At 34.7% G+C, this 21947-nt stretch overlaps 1 protein-coding gene across 1 annotated transcript in view; it reads left to right on the top strand.

The window, feature by feature from the left end:
- LOC106652751 (histone-lysine N-methyltransferase setd3) overlaps window positions 1-21947 on the top strand; it is a 41407-nt gene that overhangs the window by 11653 nt on the left and 7807 nt on the right. The window contains exons 3-6 of the mRNA XM_014371881.1: window positions 1827-1950; window positions 4649-4763; window positions 11093-11245; window positions 15821-16144. Coding sequence (XP_014227367.1) covers window positions 1827-1950; window positions 4649-4763; window positions 11093-11245; window positions 15821-16144 — 716 coding nt within the window. The remainder of the gene's footprint in view (window positions 1-1826; window positions 1951-4648; window positions 4764-11092; window positions 11246-15820; window positions 16145-21947) is intronic.

The raw sequence follows: 21947 nt of genomic DNA, 5'->3' as shown, positions 1-21947 counted from the left end.
AAGAATCTTAGTCTGAATGTCAGAAACTAATAAGACCAGAGTTGTGACGATGTACGGTTAATTGACCTCAAAATGAAAATGCCCATGTGTTTGTTGCCTCTGAGGAGCCTTGATACCTACCCTGAGTTGAATGCGAGACTTTCTCGGAGGCTGCGAGAATGTGGATACGAGAATTGAATCAATGATGACGATCTCCATTCGAGATACTTGACCGCCCTGTGCGACAAGGCAGATACTGACTGTGCGCTCGCGCGAAGCGTCGAGAACGTCTATTTGCTCGCTTTCGGGTGCTGATTCCTCGGTTTTTCTTCGGGTTTTGAGTTCCTGATGTCAGAAAGGACCAGAAATGTTATTAAAATTGTTGGGACCATCTAGCGAAATAAATGTTTGTAATCAACCTCCAAGTCTAGCGGCCTGTACACATCAACGATTTCCCCAAATAGCTTGAATTTTTTCGTCCAGTATTTTTGAGCTTGTGTGAATGGGCTTTTTCAACCAAACTCGGTACAAAACACTTGCCTTCGGCTTGTGTTTCATTTTGAGGTCAAGTAACCGTGCATCGTAACAACTCTGGTCTTATTTGCTTCTTACATTCAGACTGAGATTTTTCAATTTTTGCATTAATATTGTTGGTAGAAATATTGTTCAACAAAACGTACAAAAAACTCAAGTGCCCGCGAAAAAACTCGGTAGCTCAAGTTTTTCCAAACCCTACCAGTATACTTTAAGTTGCGTCAAACTCGAAAAATAAAGACACACATAACCCTAGTCAAAGCCAAGATGAAACTGTTACAACAAGAATTAAAACCGGTGAAAACCCGGTAGAAAACTGAATTTTAACCGAATTTTAACTAGGTTAAATCCAGGTATAATCCGGGTATAATCCGGGTTAAAAGCTGGGTTTAATCCGGGTACAATTCGAGTATAATCCAGGTGGAATACGGCTTAAAACCCGGATTTAAAACCTGTGGATAATCGAGCTTCAACTCGATAGAATACTGTTTAATACCCGGATTTACAAAATCATATGAAACTGGTTAAAGCTCGGTTATAAAGCCGGTGAAAAACCGATGGAATACCGGTGGTAAAACTAGATTAAAACTAAGATTAAATCTAATTAGAAACCTTGTTTGACACCAAGGCTCAGGATTGAAACCAGTTTTAATCGGTTCGAACCCGAGGTGCGCATCAGTTAAAAGCCAAGGTTATTACCAGACTCGAATTTGCGACCACAACTATTAATATTCTAAAGAAGTGTACGCGACCCTGGTGCCGTAACTCAATCGGTATGCTCTGAATATTACAACAGTACAAGTGTATTTTGCAAAAACGTAAAATGCAAGAAAACGCAAAATTTAACAAGCAAAGTATACAAAAAAGGCTCACGGAAAACGCTGTATCTGAGTGAATAATCAAAATTTTTGAGTTTTGAAAAATGCCATGGAAACGGGACAAAATATCCTATTCGAAAATAAAATGAATTTTTTTTCGATTTTAAATTACCTGTTAGCCCTTAATTTATTTGGATGGAAAATGTCGATGATTCAAACACATAGATACATGTCTCTTTCTTTTTAATATAACTTAGAATGAACTTCAATCATTATCGTCAGACCAAAATTGCAAATTAGGACAATCCTTTATTGATCTAATTTTCATGCACTAATGAATTATCTTAATGCACTAATAAACCATTGAAAAACAAAATATATTATACTTTTTAATGCATAGTTAAATGATTCTTCGTTAGTTTAATCTGTAGTAATCGATTTGTTTTGTTTTAAAATTTTTTTTTATCCTTAATAACCATGATTTTTCGTATATAGATGGTGCAATAAAGCAGATTAGAAATGTAGCACGGCAGTATGCTTATTTTAAAATGATTTTACACAAAACTAAAAATGACTCCCTTACAAAACTGAAAAAGTCCTTCACTTACGAGAATTTTCGGTAAGTACTCACAATTTATAACCATTTTATCAATTTATGATCTCCATAATTTTTTTTGATCATCAATGAAAAATATTAAGGGGAGTCATACACCAATTCACTCCTCTTTGTCATTTTTGTAATATAAACCACAGTATAATGTCAATCTACATTTTCAAGATAAAATTGTGATCTTCGAGCCCTAAAAAATGTGAAAAAAGTTGCAGAATAGTCCTTTGCATCTTAAATAGCTTATTTTTGCTATTTAGACCTTTCGGCACTGTGCGCAAGTTTCAGATCAGAGTTATTTAGGTGGCAATGCTTAATAGGAATCAAAATCTTCAGAAAAGTATCCGTTATGGGCTGAGTTTTTGTGGAATTTTGATTAGAGTTATAAAAAATTTTGTATGCCAACAGATGTCTAAAAATCAAGAAATAAAAAAAATTTATTAATTTTTTTGAGCACATATTGAATAGTATAACTGATATGAAGGTCTAAATAAAAATTCCACCAAACTCAGCCCATAAAGGATACTTTTTTGAATATTTTGATTCCTATTAGGAAGCCCCACCTAAATAACTCTGATCTGAACCTTGCGCACAGTTCCGAAAGGCTAAAATAGCAAAAATAAGCTATTTTAAGCTTAATTGAGCTTAATAATTGCATTATTAAGGATAATGCAAAGGACTATTCTGTAACTTTTTTCACATTTTTTAGGGCTCAAAGATGTCATTTTATATAGAAAATGTAGATTGACATTAAACTGCGTTTTATATAATAAAAATGACAAAGAGGAGTAAATTGGTGTATGAATCCCCTTAAATACGACACAAACTTCACAAAGTTCACATTCATGGCAGTATAATAATGGCTATTTAAGTAACACGTATCATCATTATAGAAAAGTTCAGGAACATTTCAAAAATTCACATATGTTCTTTGATTACTTACGAGATTTTTTTTCTATGCTATTACCCCTAAAACCATTGAGATAAAAAATCGCAAAGATTAGACAGAAAGCGCCAGTGTTTGAGCCTCTGGGGCCATCAGGTAAACAGAGACATCTGCGTCACGCCATACGAAAAGGTGATGTCGCGCCTAACGGGTCCCATCTCCTCGTCATTATTGGAGCACATCACGGTTTATGAAGTATTTCTAGAGGACCCTGTTGAACCATTCGTTTGATGGCAGAGTTCTGTCAAGCTCAGTGTTAAGCCGTTCCACAAATCAACAGCATACACTCCCCGTTAATCACTTTTCCCGTACCTGAGCGCGCTAACTGATCAAACTTAAAATTTACGTAATTCAGTCAAAAATGAACGAATCGGCATTTTGAAATAAACATTCGAAAGGTCTTTGCAAGTATTGCTGCATAAATTTTTCTCAGGTTTATTTATTATCTCATTGATTTTCATTAACAATCAACGAATCAAAAGTATTGGTTTTTATTGTCTCGGCTATTTCTCATGTCATTTTAGTTAGAGTGATTGTAGAAACATTTTGAGCCTATAGATTTGTATGTTTTTACAAGACCTTCAAACCCTTTTTAAAATTGTTATACGTTCATTTTACATGAAGATACAACTGTTTTAATATACCCCAATATTCTGGATAATTCAATAAATTCAACAATTATGATGAATTTTCAGAATATTTGCGCATTATCATTTCGGCAGGAGCATCGGAGAGCATGTAGGCCGGCTTACGAGCTCTTAAACTAGAGACCAAGATTAAAATATCCGATAATACCTGCGCTTCTAGTAGCGTAAGAGCTGCAGTTCGTCATAGGTATGTGAAATACACTATAATTTTCTTGTGGACGTCGCATAACGTAACACAGCATTTTGGCAGTGGTGGAGTCTGGATGTGTTTTCATCGGACAATTCTTTCAAAAGGGCCTCACTGTAGTCAAGGAGTTAAAAAATTAGTGTTTGGACTACGATAAGTTTTGTGTCACGCGAGATAAAGTCCTGTAATCTGCGAAGCCAAACAAGCGATGCATAGCATTTACCTACAACAGCAGTTGATTGATCTCTCCAGGATAGGGTTTCGTCAATCATAAAGCCTAGAAGCTACTTTGAAAATTCACTAGGTTGCATATTTGCATCTTAATCGACAACGCATGATCATAAAACTCAGATGATATTCGTCGTGCTGTTTATTACCGAGTTTTTTGGTCCATTTAGATGATTTAGAAAAGGAGATCTTTATTACGAGGGTTCCATGTGATCAGCTTGTTTGTTCAGCTGGCCACATTGCCTCTATCTTAAATGTCTCAGTTGAAGTATTTACTTATGTTGGTCTTTATTACAGTGTAGTAAAATCGTACTTTTAATCTTTAGACTAAGTTTGTGGTGTTGACGAATGTTTTTTGGTGCTGTACAGTGCGTACACATCATAGAACTCTTTGACAGTTGTCTTAAGGGCTCTCATCTTATCATCGATGCCAGATATCAGATAACTAAACTAAAAAAACAAAAATTTCGTATGCATATAATGTTTGAATTTTGTCTGAAGAGGTAAATAATTAGTCCGATCCATTTGAAAATACTTGCGTCTGTCCAAAAATTGAAAACAAAAAAGAAGAAAGCCCTATCGAAAATTCATGGATGGATTTCAATGCAAAATAACACCGAGAAATTCGAACTATTTTACTTAACATATTAAAAATATGGGGTGGATTTTTAGGTGTTTTCAAATTTTTTTTTAAATTTCCAGATGGGCTGTATCCACTGTAATGACAAGGCAAAATATGATTCCGGTAAAAAATGAAGATAAAATGATTCTTAGTCTCATACCATTTTGGGATATGTGCAATCATGAAGAAGGAAGGGTAAGAGTACAAAAAATTCTTTTTATTTTATAAATCACTTGAACAAACAAAAGACACTTGGATATGGAACATACGAATTACCTAGAAAAAATGAGTCTTACTTCTAGACGAGATGACCGATGTTTTTTTCTGAAATTAAAACGATCAGGTATTAAAAAATCAAAGGTAGCTTTTAATCAAAAATTTCAATTTTAGGGAAGTATTTTTCCTCTTTCCATATCTACAGGACTAGGGTCATGTATACTTCTTTATAATATTAATGATTATGTCACATAAAACGTAATTTATTATAATTTTTTTTTAATCTTTGATTTATTTACAATTTTTCTTGATAAAGATAATAATTAAATAGATTGTTATAGTGGGATAACAATTACGAAAAAAGGTTCGTTTGGTGGCAGCCACAGCTTCAGAAACTGGTTTCGATGCAGTTGTGACTGGTAGAGGCGAACGGGATGATAAGGGGTGATCTCGTTCGTGCCTGTGAGATATATTACTCTATGCAAAAGTTGCTTTTGATCGCTACCTTCTGTAGATAGTAATCAATTATGTTTAGATAATTTATTTGACCAAACAGTGAGAGAAACAAGAGCAATAAACTCTTTGTTAATCTCGTTGAAAGGTCACTTGTTTTATCAATCAGTAAAAAAGACAAGTTTACTGTTCAAACTGGAACATGCCAGAGCTTCATTCTCTTCCACTCTTAATTATTTCCAGCCATATTTTGTTTACGCGTGACGAGTTTTCGGTAAGCTCGACATCCAGTGGTTAGTTCATAAACTATATTTAATGTTGTTGTCCCGGCAACGTGGGTGTCATAACAAGATTAAGCAATAATATGAAAGTTACAGTTTTAAAAAAATTATGTGTGAATTTTGTCCAGTGGCGAAAATTCTTTTTGGATAGCTAAGGGAAAAGTCGATTAATGAGTTAACTTTAGATATCAAGTAGAATTGCTTTCACAGATATTTATGTTTCTTCAGCCTTGAGTTTTTCAAGTTCACGTATCCTAAATCTATTGCTAGGGAGTTTGGATGAATTTTTTTTTTTATATTTAGCTGAGAAATCCTGAATTTTCTCGGTAACAGTAGGAATTTTAAATCTTTTGTAATGTTTTGATTGGTGACACACCATGACGCGTTGACCTGACACCGCAATGTTTTGGATTGAAAACTTTCGATGATCTCGACATTAGACTTGAATGACATCCCCCCTAATTGAATACCATAAGTCCAAATTGGCTTAAGAATTGACTTGTATTTTGTTTTCAAGTGATAGTGCTGACTTTCTACCAAGCAACCAATACATTTTGCGCAACTTCAAAGCCAATTGTTATATTTTTAGTCAGATGTATAATTTTCATTTAAGATGACCATCTAGGATAAAACCAAGATATTTAGCTACATAAATTTGTGGTATAGAGGTTTGATTAAACTTAACATCCGGACAATTCTTTTTGCGTAAGGTGAATGTAATGCGATGCGACTTTTTTTTTGTTGGTGCTAATTCACCAGTTTTTTTACCAAGTTTCAATTTTATACAAGTCGAGTTGCAGATTCTCGGAGGCTCTTTTGGAGTTTGCGTTTCTGCTTAGCAAGGTTGTGTCATCTGCGCATGTAGCCATCGGTACATTTTCGGGAGAAGGAATGTTGGCTATGTAGAGCAGATACAACGTGCGACACGGTGGCTTTTCGAGGCCCTGCCACCGCCGCACGACGAATGCGTGGACTCGAACTGGGCCGTTTACGCGAAAAATAAAGGGGAAAGGAAAGGCAACAAAGGGTGAAATAAATAAAAGTTTCTTTTATTTTACTTTTTAAATAATAAAATCAAATATTTATTATAAAGAAGTGGCGACTTATCCGGCTTTTTATTTGACTCGCATACGCACTCACATACACACCTTACAAATAATGTTACCGTACCAAATAAATTTAACGACGACAATCCGACTTTGGCGTAGTAGCTCTCGGCTGGGCTGTGGTCTGGCTTGGGTCGAAACGGTGCTTAGCATTAGTTGATGTTGCGGATGGCGGTCTTAGACCAGAGTCTCGGCTCGTGTACCCGGCTTTCCATCACGCAACACTGCTTCACACGACTGAACTCAACACTCTCTCTTAAAGTCACTATGCATCCTCGCCTCGCTCACACAATGCTCACACGGTACTCGCAGGTACTCTCGTTAATTACTCTTCCTCACTCCTCTCTCACTCACACGTGCCTAAACTCACTCGGCAGGAAATATCACTCGCAAAAATGCTCGTACTCTTTCGCTCGTGGTCAACACGTGAATGCTGCGCTCGGCTTCCTACTCACGCGCATCACGTGTCCGGCGCGGCGCGCTCAGGCGGCTTCTCTTACAATTTAATCTGGCGTGACATATGAATTCGAGTTTTTTCGGTCTGGCTCTTGGCGGTGGCTCGTCCTTTTCTGGCGATTGACCTGCAAAATTAATTTACTCGTTATTTATTGCATTACTTATTTTTACATTGCCTGTCAATCCTTATCATACTTCTCTGTCAGAAGCTGCTTGGCACAATCACATTGTCACAAACGCTGGTTCGAGAAGTTTTTTAGTATAATACTGGAGCTTTCTGATTTTTTCGGTTTTTGATCTGATATAACTACTAATTCACTGATACGCTATTTAAATACCATTCTGGATTTTGATAATCTATATCCTGATATAAGTCTTTTTGTTCTTCCCCAGTGATTAGCCTTGGCAGGGTACCAAACACTTTGCTTAAATGTTGACCAAACGCAGTGGCTTTTCCCAGGCTTTTTGTAGAAAATAGATTATGTAGGTGGGTAAGGCTCAGAATTTTTTAAATAAACCTGCGCTCGTATGTCACCGATCTTGACGCGCTTTTGGTATGTTATAGTACATGGTAAAAAAGACCCAAAACCAAAATTTTAGACCCCCTCCCCCCTCCTACCCCCCACTTCCGGTATAAACGTCCATTTTCTATCTATATTTTTTCTGAAGGCCTGAAGCAATTAAAAAATCTGAAAAAATTCACAAAAATACTTTTCAACAATCCAAACAACCTTGAATTTTTTCAGATTTTTTGAGTGCTTCAGGCCTTCAGAAAAAATTATTGAAAATTTTGAAAATTCATATACGGCGCTACGATGCAATACAAAGCCCGATCTTTTTTTCCACTTATTTTTGACATCAAAATACATAACCTCAAATTTTTTCAGATTTTTTCAGACAGAGCGCTGGCGGTTTTTAGCCGAAAAACGCCCTTTTTTTACGAAAATAATTTTTTTAGGGCGATATGAAGCTTTAAAAAATCTGGAAAAATTTTTTTCTTGTTTTTCAGGTCAAAATACATAACCTTGAATTTTTTCAAATTTTTTAATTGAAGGCGATAGCATCTATGGCTAAAAAACGCTATTTTTATGAAAAACGGTTCCTGGAACCCAGAGGTTCCGGTAAAAAAATTTGAAAAAATTTTTTTCGAATTCCTTGTCAAATTTTAATAAATTTTGACCGTCGCAAAATTTCGATTGGAGCTTCCTAGCTCATTCTAGAGCATAACAAAGATTCGAGCGAAATTCTGAAGAAATTTGAAAAATAATGTAATTGTGATGAACGTCTTCAGAATTTCGCTCGAATCTTTGTTATGCTCTAGAATGAGCTAGGAAGCTCCAATCGAAATTTTGCGACGGTCAAAATTTATTAAAATTTGACAAGGAATTCGAAAAAAATTTTTTCAAATTTTTTTACCGGAACCTCTGGGTTCCAGGAACCGTTTTTCATAAAAATAGCGTTTTTTAGCCATAGATGCTATCGCCTTCAATTAAAAAATTTGAAAAAATTCAAGGTTATGTATTTTGACCTGAAAAACAAGAAAAAAATTTTTCCAGATTTTTTAAAGCTTCATATCGCCCTAAAAAAATTATTTTCGTAAAAAAAGGGCGTTTTTCGGCTCAAAACCGCCAGCGCTCTGTATGAAAAAATCTGAAAAAATTTGAGGTTATGTATTTTGATGTCAAAAATAAGTGGAAAAAAAGATCGGGCTTTGTATTGCATCGTAGCGCCGTATATGAATTTTCAAAATTTTCAATAATTTTTTCTGAAGGCCTGAAGCACTCAAAAAATCTGAAAAAATTCAAGGTTGTTTGGATTGTTGAAAAGTATTTTTGTGAATTTTTTCAGATTTTTTAATTGCTTCAGGCCTTCAGAAAAAATATAGATAGAAAATGGACGTTTATACCGGAAGTGGGGGGTAGGAGGGGGGAGGGGGTCTAAAATTTTGGTTTTGGGTCTTTTTTACCATGTACTATAACATACCAAAAGCGCGTCAAGATCGGTGACATACGAGCGCAGGTTTATTTAAAAAATTCTGAGCCTTACCCAGGTATTTACTTCTTTTGTGATTTTTGTCTTTTTTGAGAAGTTTATTCAGATTTTTAGTGGCATTATTTCAGTATGTTATAATTTTATCGTTGTGTGATTTCCGCCATTTTTCTCTCATGGTATTCTGTATCCCAGTTTAGAACTCAAATTTTCAAAAAAGTTTTCTGAAACTTCTATCATATATTTCTTTAAAAGGCTCTGTGGCAACCTAAGAACATCAAAGTGAAGGTTGTTGTCAAAGATTGTTTTTGTTGTTGTCTATACTCTGTAACTTTGCTCTGAACATTTGTGTTCAGGACCTCAGATGAGGTGATCAAATCCATAGGTCCATTAAGTAGCTGTATGATAGAGATGACAAAAAAATCTAAAATAAAAACAAAATTATACTTAACCGAACGTTCAGAGTAAACTAGGGCCCAGTCACCTCTTCCAAGGTCTTAGATATTATCATTTATATTCTGAAGAAGTGTACGTGACCTGTCTGTTGTAGCTACAACGCTTTCATAAAAATTTCGAAAACTGACATAAATTCTTTATTATATTTATTATATTCTTTATTATATTCTTTATTATAATAAAACATATAACATCAGAAAACGCAAAGAAAAAAGTATAATGTGCAAAGTACACGGAAAGGCATATGGAAGGTTCTGTGAGCAAGGTAAAATTAAAAATTTAGGATTTTCAAAAAATCCTATGAAAAAATAAAGAAAAATACTTTTCGAAAATAGAACAAAAAATGTTTTTGCCTTAAAGCTACCCTTGAATCCTTAAGGACCAGGATCCCACGTTGTACGCACAACCGGTAATCCTCTACTTTAGCTTAACAGCGTAGCAGACGATGCTGATAAACTAAGCTAGAAGCTACGTATCCCTTGGAGATATCTGGTGCTTCGTTTGGGCGATAAAGTTGATCGAAGACGTGCATTGGTGTGTGGGAAATTGCACTGTAGCGTAGTCTATATTAACATATAACATCATATAACATTTTCTAGAAGTTTTTTGATTAATTTTTTATCGGAAAATTTCTGAAATTTTTCCCTCGCACATTTTGATACCTGTACTTACAAGGAGACTACTCCAGCTTCGGGTCATGGGTCTTGACCAAACTTACTGAGGGTACTTTGTGCACCTAGAAAACATACCCAGTAGGTTTAGTTTGATCTCATAGGCGCCTGGAAGAAGTATAACCCACATGCAATATTTAAATATTAATTGTATGTAAAAAAAACCCTTTATTATAACCCGATGACTCAATACTTATTGAATCAATTCCAAGTACTTTGAAAGTACTTGGATTTGTACTTTTTCATGTCCTGAACACATGAAAAAAAGTGCGACACTTCAGCTTTATTGGCTCACTCTGTCCATATAGCTTTAATAAAGAGGAACAATATTTGAAAAATACAACCTCTTGGCGTTGATTCAAATTTATCTTCTTGTAACACGCAATTGGACCTATTTTATACATTTAAATATGTGAAATTTGCGTTTCAGGAGTTTGCTGTGACATTTGTTTCAGGAGTTCGCTGTGACGATTGTATTTTTTAAATATGTTTCATTTTTATTATAGGCATAATTGCATAATGGAGCGTACTCTGGCTCTAATTGGTTTGTATATCTGAATTTGGACCGTGAGCCAATAGAGCTGGATTGTTGTACATTTTCATATGTGTTTAGAACATAGAAACAAGAGCTTTAAAGGTGTTCAGGTGATCAGGTGATAATAAAGGGGGGTTTTACACATAATTAATATTAAAATATTGCATGTGGGTTGTACTTCTTCCTGGTGCCTATGAGATCAAACTGAACCTACTGGGCATGTCTTCTAGGAGTATAAAATACCCTAAAAAATGTTGGAGCAGATCCATGACCCGGAGTTGGGGTGGTCTCCTTGTGAGATACAAATAATCAACAAATAAAGTATTATTTTATTATGTTTCATGCTTTATCATCATTTCAGATAACCACTAACTTTGATTTATCTACAAACAGTTGTGAATGTTTTGCAATGCGCCACTTCAAAAAGAGTGATCAAATTTTTATACACTACGGATCCAGAACAAGCACAGAATTTTTTATCCACTCAGGATTTTTACCCGAGAATAATCATAATGTAAGTAAAAAGAATCGAAAACGATAAAAAATTATTCAATTACAATCTGGATGCGCACTTTTTTTATTTAAAATTTATTTATTTAAACAAACTATACATTATAATATCTCAAATGATACACAAAAAGAATACACAAAAACCTCTCATAGTTTTTCGAGTACTTGATTCTGACTCAATTCTAGTCGTAGCTCACAGGATCAGAAATAACGAAAATACATATCATTCATTCATGTTATTACCGGTGGAAGTAATAAATGTCATGTGATATTTCTTTAAAATATATATGGAGATTCTTACAATTTGGGGTTATATGTCAAAGTTCGTAATAATTTTTTTTGTCAATAGAAACTAAATCATGAATAATTATTATATCATGCTTATGTAGCGTGTTTTCTCTTATTCACGTATTTTTTAATGAACTGATCGTGGTAGGAGTTTTTTAAAGAATTTCATATGCAACTCGGGTGTTATGGTATCTTGAGGCAAAGCGCAGCAAAGTTTATCTGCTGAAGGAGGAAAAAGTGCCTTAAATCTCAAAACATTAATTTTTTTATCATTAGTTTCAGCAGAATTTTTCTTAAACTTTCCAGAGCTGTGATCAGAATTAAAAAAATTCCCATTCCATCGTATTTTGCAGCATATAAAATCACCTCCCCAGCGATTGAAAATGCACCAGTGAATGAAACTTTATTTATAAATTAATATAATTTAATTATACTGAACTAATTCATCGGTGGTGAAATTTTATAAAATAATTGAGTATTATTACTAAATATTTCAATAGTTTTTAACAACTTTCTGAATATATTATCATTTTAATTATTATGGTTTCATTTATTGATAAAAATGTTTCATTCACTGGTGCATCGTTCCCTTATATGTTATTTTATTAATGAAAGTTGAAAGTAAAAATTCTGCAAAAATTCTATTCAGTAGAGAAAGACATTTACTATTATAATCCATCTGAATAATAGCCTTTAATTTATTAAAAACGTTGATTTGAGCTGAATTTAACCAAACTTTTTTGAAACCTTTCATTCACTGACTCTATATTTAGTCGGTATATTTATACATATCATTAAATTTGTTCATCGTGTTCACGATTTGCCGTATTTTTAGTGTACAAGAATAATGCTCTAGCGTTCGCTAGTCAATCGGTTTAGGCAGTTAACAAGACATCACTTTTTGTGTGTCATTCGACAAGAAATTTGTCGGTCGTCAAATTTATTTTGGCAACGTTTCGTCTACACAAGCTATCATTGGCTTTTAGACCGATTATTTCTACCGTCAATAGCCCTACTAGTTTTTTAGCTCCTGTCTTATAAAAAAATTTAAAATCATGTTTTAACAATCCTCTGTCACACATTAATAATAGTTTTGAGTTAATTGAAAAAATCAAGAATATTGAAGTTCCTCCGAATTACATTTTTATCTCTATGGATGTCGTATCTTTGTTCACCAATTTCATGTTGGAGGACGTCTTATCGAGCTTAGACCGCAGATACAACGAGATTTGTAGGAATTCAAAGATACCCTTTGTGGATGTCGTAGAGGGTACGAAGTTTTTGTTTGACAACGTGTATTTTTCGTTTAATGGAGAATATTACAAGCAGATTGCTGGTTCCCCGATGGGATCTATTATCAGCCCTTTCTACACTGATTTGGTTTTCGCAGATTTGGAGTCTAAATGCTGGAGAAGACTGAAAGATGAATTTGATATCGTTCCGTTGTTTTCGTATATGTTGCGGGAATCTCCTTTCCAGAAGGTTGTCCCGTATATTTGAAATATTTCTGATATTAATAAATTAAAATAAACGGACACAATATTTTTGTTTATAGTGAGAAAAAAGCCGTGAGGCTAGAAAAAACTCTTATCTCTTTATTTAAGTTATTAAGCCCAATTCAATCGAGAATTGGCTGGGGCCCCGATCGAGAAGAGAGCAAAACAAGCTGTCTCTCGCGTTTAATAAATTTAAACTTAGATATTTTTAAATATTTGTTAAGTTTTATTAGTCAGCGACTCTGAACTGCTCTCGTCGAAGTAACGTCTCGCGCAGGCGAAGAAACAATAATCCAAGAAATAACAAACAACGACGGTAACTACGCAACCGATCGAACAGTATAGATATGTCGACGATGGTTTCGCATGTGTACACATCGATCATGTTAATACCATTCTTAAGATCTTTAATGAACAAAATACACATATCAAGTTCACACACGAAGTTGAAACGGAGAATCATCTGAACTTCTTAGACGTGCAATTCATTAGGATTGGATCACGTATTGTCACCAACTGGTACAGAAAAGAGATAGCGTCACAAAGAACAGTGAACTTTAATTCCAGCCACCCGAAAAATTTTAAAATTAATACGGTTTACAATCTGGTAGACAGAGTCTTACTACTCTCAGATACTAGGTTTCATGCAAGTAATTTACAGGTGGTTCGTAACTTCTTACACAAGAATTAATATCCTGATCACTTTATCGACAAGTTTGTGAAGAAAAGAAGAATAAGTATGCATTGTAAAAATAATTTGCGATCTGTGAACAATTCAGATTCTCGTGACAAGAGTCGCTTGTATCTGACTTTACCATTGTAATATTTAACTTCGGGGGTTCGGAGTATTGTCACGTAAGAAAATTACAAAATTATGCAATCACACACTAGCGCACTAGGGTTGGGCGGAAATAACCAATTGTCTATATTTTTATTAAAACTAAAGAGAAATAAGTTTATTAAAGATTAAATAAATAAAGTGGTATTGATCAGAATAAATCTGGGCCTTCTGGCCAGTAATACAAGACTATAAAAGGTTTCCGCTGAACCGAGCGTGAATGGGTTTGCGCTGGAGAAGTGTTGGGTCGACAAACAGGTACTCACCAAGGGCTCGTCGATTCTAGCTCGGCTACAGGCCCACGTCCTTTAACTAGGAATCACTGGGCTCGCAAGGCACAAAATAATACAACGACAAACAAGTTCAAATCATTAATAACAACTTTTCAAAATAATCAATTATCCCGAGGCAGGTGAATTTACTCTACTCGCGGTAATTGCCGAAATAGGAATCGGCTCGTATGCCTACAAGGCTACAAGCCTTAAAGAGACGCTCTTTCTCCCTCTCTGCTGCCAGCGTTCGCTCGTCACGCCGCGGTCCATCGTACGGCAAGCGACAGTTATTATATTAGCAATAGCTAAATGTAAATCAATAACTATTATAAAATATAAATAATAAATAATATTAATGTAGGCTTTTGCCCAAGAGGCGGAAGAGAGTATACCGAATAATATATTCGTTACACCATACAATCAACACTTCATCAAGTCCACGTCACCGTTACTAAAGAAATATCGCATCAATATCATTCCATCAATAAATAATAAGCTCAACGACATCGTGTATTAGGAAAAGATAAAACGAAAAAGTTGGACCGTGTCAATTTTGTGTATACATTTGATTGCAAGTCATGTAATGCAACATATGTTGGTGAAACCAAGAGAGCACTGAGTAAACGTATGAGTGAGCATAAAAATAACAAAGATCCGAAATCTGTGGTGAGACTGCACTCATTGGAGCATGAACATGAGTTTGATTTCAAGAACGTCAGGATCTTGCATACTGAAAATAACTGGTACAAGAGACTCATCGCAGAATTGTTTTACATCAAAAAGAATGTTTTTGCTATTAATAAAAGGGAAGATACACGAGGTTTGAGCGTTGCGTACCGTGGCTTATTTTTATAAATATGTTTGTGTGTGTTTAATTTAAATATAAGTCTTAATATTGTTAAAATTAGTCTTATTATTATTATTATTATTTACAGTTTATTAACCGACCTTAGTTTTACATCGATTCGCAGCAAGGTTTATGTATAATTTTGTTTGTTATAGCCTGAAGAGGTCTAGAGAAACGCTAGACGAAACTTTGCCAAAATAAATTTGACGATCGACAAATTTATTGTCGAATGACACACAAAAAGTGATGTCTTGTTAATTGACCGATTGACTAGCCAACGCTAGAGCATTATTTTTTTATACATATCGGTATAATATAAGTTTCGCGTAGTTGTAAACCATGGTTACGCTTTTGAAGCCTCCATATACGATTTTTTCCAATGTAAGCACCTGCATTTGCACACAGCTTTGCTCTCATGTACACTTCCTATAAAGATGCTTACACACACAGTGTATAGCTATTTTGACATCTAGGGTAATCAGCTATGATACATCTTGCGTGTGCATTACGACTACACTTTTTGTGTAAAATGGATTTATGACGGCGAAAAGATGGGAAATTTAATACAGCATTAGCATTAATATTTATTTTTAAAAATTTTTAAATTTAAAATTAGATAGATAAATAAATGTAAGGATAAGGATGTATTTTTTTGACACAGCTGACAATCTAGTTCTTTGAGGTAAACAGTTAGGTATGAACATAAAACAACAAATCTTAACTCTGCTCAAACATTTTTTAGAAATCATCCCGTATGTTTAAAAAATATAATTATTAATATTTCATTCTAGATTTCATATAATTACTAATATTATATATTTAATTATAATTTTTTTAGGATTCTTTCCGACTTAGACTTGGTATAAGTCATTTGGATCCGTTAAAAGAGCAAAGAATATATCTTCTTAATAAATTGGGATTACCAATAAACCATGAATATACTCTTCGGCCCGGAAATGAAGTAATATCTGGAAGCTTACTTGCATTTCTACGAATTTTTCATTTTTCTAAATCCGAATTGATAAAATGGATGAATTCTGAAAATTTCTGTATGCTGACTGAATCATCCTGTGATATAAGTAACGATATACATTGCAAAGCTATGTCTTACATAAAAGTGAGACTGGAACTTCTTATGCAGAGATATAAAAGTATAAATGAGGTAATGTTGTAAAAACTATTTTCAATATCAATAATAAAGATTATTACTTAATGATATAGGGGAGTGTGCACCGCATGTGTATTTAAGCTCTGTTTATTTTTCTACTTTTTTGTTGCCACACAACAGCAACCCGCGTATGTAAGGGTGAGGAGCGACGCTCTACTTATAGGGTACTGCTAAGAGCTCCTTGAATTGCCTGTATTTTTTCAAGAACTGCGTGTTGGTTCGGATTTTTAGATCATTTGATCTTAGTCAGACCTCACTTGTGGTGTCATGATGCGAGCTGTGGCTGATGGCATAGTTAGTGCAGCTGTTGACAAGGTGGTAGGTACGACAACAGACCCTGTTTGTCTGGTGCATCGTGCTTTTCTTCTGACAGACATCGATTTTTCTGCACAAGGACTGTTTTGATAGTTGGCTCCAAAAGTGTCTTTGTTCAGGTACACCAAGTTCTGGCACTTAAGTCGCTACAACGACGGAGATCTCGGCGTGCCTACTTTCACTGTAGGCTGTTATTACCCATAAGTTTGCCGGGAGTTATTCATCCCGGCTCTTTGCAGTCTCGTATTTACTTATAAACCTCGATCATTTTTATACCAAGAATTTAAAAATTTTGTCCATGCCATCTAGCGTTGAAACGGCGTATTCCTAGTATTGTGCTATTTTTTGCGGTTTGTTTGATTATTTAAACTTACCTGAATTTACAATATTCCCAAGCGTGTATGTGGTTGTGAATCTTCAAACATTCCCACAGCTCCTATTTCTGTTCAGCATCATTAAATGCAAATAAAATGGATAATAGAACTTTATAAGGACATACCCGTGTTACGAGTCGCAACGAAGTACTCGTCTTGATCCGCGCACGTAGTGATATTCCAATATATTCATATACCAAATCTTTGTAAAAGCAAAAAAAAGTGTTTAGTCAAAAAAACGGGTTCAAAGTTTCTTTTTCTTTGGGGTCTACACATAATGATGAAATCCTTTGTGGTTAATTTAATCTGATGGGCTCTGAAATTAATTTTTAAGTACTAATTCTAATTTAAGTTAAATTTTCCACCAGAAATCAATTAATTTAGGTTTTTAGGGCTATTTTAAAAAAAGTACTTTGGTATTTTTTTTTTCCTAAAATCGATTTCTTCCGAGATATTTAACATTAAAATTTTGAAAAAACGCGAAAATGGCTGTTTTCAACCCACTGCCAATGGGATTAAATGAATTTTGATGTCCTAGAATATCTTTATAATTGCATTGATGAAATAGAAAAACAAAAATTTCCAAAACCTTATTGTTAAGCTATGGTTTTTAAACTTAAATAATAGGCGCGGGTGCCCAAGCAGTGTATGGTCACTATTTATTGTAATAAGTCATAAAATATAGACCTGAGACGTCGTGTTATCCTCGTAGTATAATTAACAAACTTAACCTCAGATGGCCTGTCGCATAGAAAATGTAAACTAGTTACTAGAGATGCTGATATGAAGCACCTGACGTACATGGTATAATTTCTTATTTAATACCAATTCCTTAAGAATTTTTGAAAATGTTTTCCTTAAGTTGTCAGCCGTTTCCCCTTTTCTGTCCAAGAGATCTAAATAAAATTTTCCATAATTTTAAACTGGTCATAGAAAAATGGCGAACTACCCTAAAACATTTAAAAGCCCGTAAATGCATGTACAGCTGAAAGGGAATTACTAATATCTGTCTACAAAAACTCAGCATTCATTTCACATGATACAATTTTTGACTTTTTACTTTTTATTTCGAAAAATAAAACTTTGCAATTCATCGATTTTTACAAATACCAAAAATGAATACCTAAAATGTAAACATCTGTGTCCGTACTATGAAATATGAGTTATGTAATTGAATTTACATTATAAAATACATGACTGTAAATTCTCGTATCGGACTTCAAGGGGTTACTTTCTAATTGCGGAATTTCAAACATTGTTCTTCTCATTAATTTGTAGCATTTTTCTAAATGAACAAAACCTCCACTTAAAAATAATTATTGATAAATGTTTGAAGTAACACATTTTGAAATATTTTGACATAAAAACTCAACGATTTGTTACTTATTTTTGCGATAAGCCATAATGTTCATAACTTTTTTTGGGTACACTCGTTTTGCCCTTAACGTTCACCTCTGTTAAATCAACTTCATTTGCCTTCAATAAACGTTGTAAACATTTAATCCCTAGATCATCATAACTATCAAATGCGACGGGGACTTTTGAAACATTAGTATCTTTAAAATATGATGTTACGTAAGCGTAACAATTTTGCGTTTTTGCAAAATCTCCAAAAGTAACAACATTTTAATTTTGTTAAATAAAAAATAGCTACATCATCAAATATATGAATTTTTTTATAAGTATTCGAATAAACTTGACGATTTTCAACTTGACATTTTTATCGATTTTCAATTTGTTTCATTAAGTTTGATTTCGTAGTCTCCTTATAAAAACGATTAGAATCTGCTAATGCTTCAGGATAATTTAAGATTTCAAATTCTCCGTAATTTTCTAGAGCAATACCTCTTTGATTCAATAATGTAAGTGTATGCTGAAAATTTAAAAGTTCTTTCGTATTTTTTAGTATCGTTTAATCGTTTATCTTCTTTGGGGTTTCATCGTAAAAAATTGTATAGCACTCTAACCTAAAAATCGCATCTTTGCCGCTAGTTTTGGGCTCTTGTGCTATAAAATATTGTTTGAAACTTGTGTGAATAACTTTTTCAGCAAAACTCGACTTCGGCTCGCGCTGCAACCCCTTGTTTTGCAGAAAAAGCATATCCACACCTGTTGCATAAAGTACTATTTCAATTTAGTTTGAGGAATCGTATCAAAAATACTCTTGTGTTTGTTAATTAATCTCTCATTTATGAAATGTTCAAGTAGCTGTTCGCCAAACTGTTTTAGTGTTAGTAGATATGACGATATTTCTTTGGTGATGAATTTTTCATTGTAAATATTAAATAAGCTCCCATTTTTATTATTGTCATCAAAATTATTCTTTTTTTCAAAGACTTAATTATTTTTGTGACATCTTCATCACCTTTATGCATATTTACATTGACATCAATGGAACTATCGTTATCGAATGCATCATCTATCAGATCGCAGAGGGCTAAGAGAGATTGGAAAATTCTACTTTTTTCAGGTTGTATTAAAAGCCTTGTTTGTAAAGCATTTTCATTCCTTGTGATACTTGTCAATTATCCGAAAATAACCGAGGACCTATTTTGCATTTGCTATATAGTTATAATGCCACATCTTCTTCTACTCCATTGACCCCAGTGAAAAGGTTTGGTAAGATCTTACGTGGAAACTTGCTTAAGACGGTAGGTAAGAACATACGTAAGTTCTTACCTGGGCTTCTTTACACAGTAAAATATTATTTTTCTTAAAACTTAGTAATTGTCAGTTATTTTTTAAACAGTGAGTGAAAAAGATTCCCGGGACCTGGGATTGAACTGGTAATCAGTCGCTTAAAAGTCCAATGCCCTACCACTTGAACCATTCATTGGATACTAGCGACCCCGTCGTGGCTTCGCCCACGTTCAATTTTTTCAACAAATTCGACTGCCTAAAAGATCTTAAACAGGCCACGTCAAATGCTTAGTAGGAAATGTAAAAGTTGAGTCCACACACTTGTAAAACTTAAATAGCTTAATAACAGATGTACACATCAAATACAACGTATTCCGATTCACCGCGTGTAAAAAAAACAACTGCTTTCGGTCTTTTTTATAACCATTAATCGGGCAAGGGGCGAGCGAGCGCGCAAAGTGGTAAAATACGAAAAAAATTCTGAACTCAAAAATAAATAAGCAAATAATGGTTTGAATATGATAGAAACCTGCGCAGTGGTATAATGAATACGTGGTAGAAATTTCAAGCCGATTGGACAAATAGTTTTTGAGATCATAAAGGACAAACAGACACCAACTTCGCTTTATATATATAGATAGAAAAGTTCACTAAAAAGTTATATTAATGAAATGTGTGTATGACTTTTTTTCAAGTGCTTTTATCTAACCACATTTATATTAACATAATGTTATAGCACAAAAGCAGTCGTGTTTGAAGTGCACTAAATGAACCCCTACCTTGATCACTAGATCATAGGGGTAGTACGAGTAGCCTCGGTATTTGAGCGTGCCTTTGTCACGCGCGAGATAGAGCATATGCATAAATGAGACCGAGATAAAGGCACTCGTTGCGTAAGCATTCGACGGTTGCACGCGCGAGTCTCTGTGGAAGTATAACGCCCTTTTTTCGGATGTTCAAATGCTAGTTCTGATAAGAGGAGGCCACCGCCCACGCTTAGACTGTACCAGGTAAAACGACATCGATGACGCACTGCTATGTGCTGAAGAACGGAGATTTCTGGGAATAAGTGGACAGAAGACCGAAGGTAGCAGCCTACAAGATATCACATCAATACACTTGCACCTATTTACGCTGATAAGAACCCGTGGCTGTTACGCTTTTAGCCCAAGCGGACATCACGTGTATACCTCATTCCACGCAATTCATAAAACGAAGAACAGTCCCCCATTGTCCGAGCAGTGCGACTTTTGCAAACGCTATAGCCCATGATGATAGCACATACTGTAGTCCACGGATGATCGAACGCGTGTTACGCTATTTGCTCAGATGTTTGTGGAGGTTCGCTAGCTGCTACAATTCGAGGAAATTGTAATCAGTTACAGGTATTTCCAATCTCTGGCCCACGCAAATTATACGAGGGAGAGACGGATTTTGAACTTTGAGTACGGCAGAGCTACGTCTTTTTCGTAGAGAGTAGTCGCGGACGAGGACGAATAAAATCCAGTATGAGACTTTATGCACGGTGGGGCTACGCTGGTTTAGTAGAGACAGTGTACAGTAACAAGTTAAAAGTGCAGTGAGTCAATTATCATCAAAATTTATCGCCGCCGAGATTTCTACCATTGGCAGTGCAGTCGTTTAGCAACAGCATCGCTACATCAAGATCCACCCACCGAGCATAACAAGGTTGGATTTATTAAATTAAGCTTCGCAACAAAACTGTAATATTTTGTGATTCTCCGCAATTCATTATTATAGTAAAATTAGTCATTTGTGAAAATGCTGAGTTCAATTCATTTCCTCCTTACCCAGCTCTTTTACGCACATGCTCGCCTGACAAGCTAAGATGCGCGCAAGTATAAGTAATAGCGATAATAATATTTATTAATAAATATTTGGCTAAAGAGTCATAACAATAAAATAAAAACTAGTTAAACAATAATAATTACTAGTTGAAAATCTTGCTTTCGCTCCCACTTTGGATGGGCACTACGTTAGGATCCGGACTCGGCGATGACTTTCTTCAGATAGTCGTGATTTTTTGGTGACAATGACGACCCGGGTGGTCCACTCTGGTTCACCCAGGCTCTCCCATAACAAGTTCAACTTTCTGAAGAAAGTCATCACCACGTTCAATTTGAGCCTGGTTTACTGAGCGGACCCCCCCGGGTCGTCATTATCACCAAAAAGTCACGACTATCTGAAGAAAGTCATCGCCGAGTCCGGATCCTAATCTAGTGCCCATCCAAAGTGAGAGCGAAATCAAGATTTTCAACTAATAATTATATTGTTCAACTAGTTTTTTTTTTATGTTAAAGTAAATTTAGTTAGATAAAAGCCGTTGAAAAAATTGTATACACACATTTCATTAAGATGATGCCGAAGCCCCGATTTTTACCAACCGAAATCTGAAAATGTAAATTTAAATAACTTTTTTACTGGACCGATTTTCGAAAAACGGCTCT

Source organism: Trichogramma pretiosum, unplaced genomic scaffold, assembly GCF_000599845.2.
Source record: "Trichogramma pretiosum strain Unisexual culture from Peru unplaced genomic scaffold, Tpre_2.0 scaffold32, whole genome shotgun sequence".
In the NCBI taxonomy this organism is placed as follows: domain Eukaryota; kingdom Metazoa; phylum Arthropoda; class Insecta; order Hymenoptera; family Trichogrammatidae; genus Trichogramma; species Trichogramma pretiosum.
Note: the sequence above shows the minus strand (reverse complement) of the source record. Positions and strands in the feature narration are given on the sequence as shown.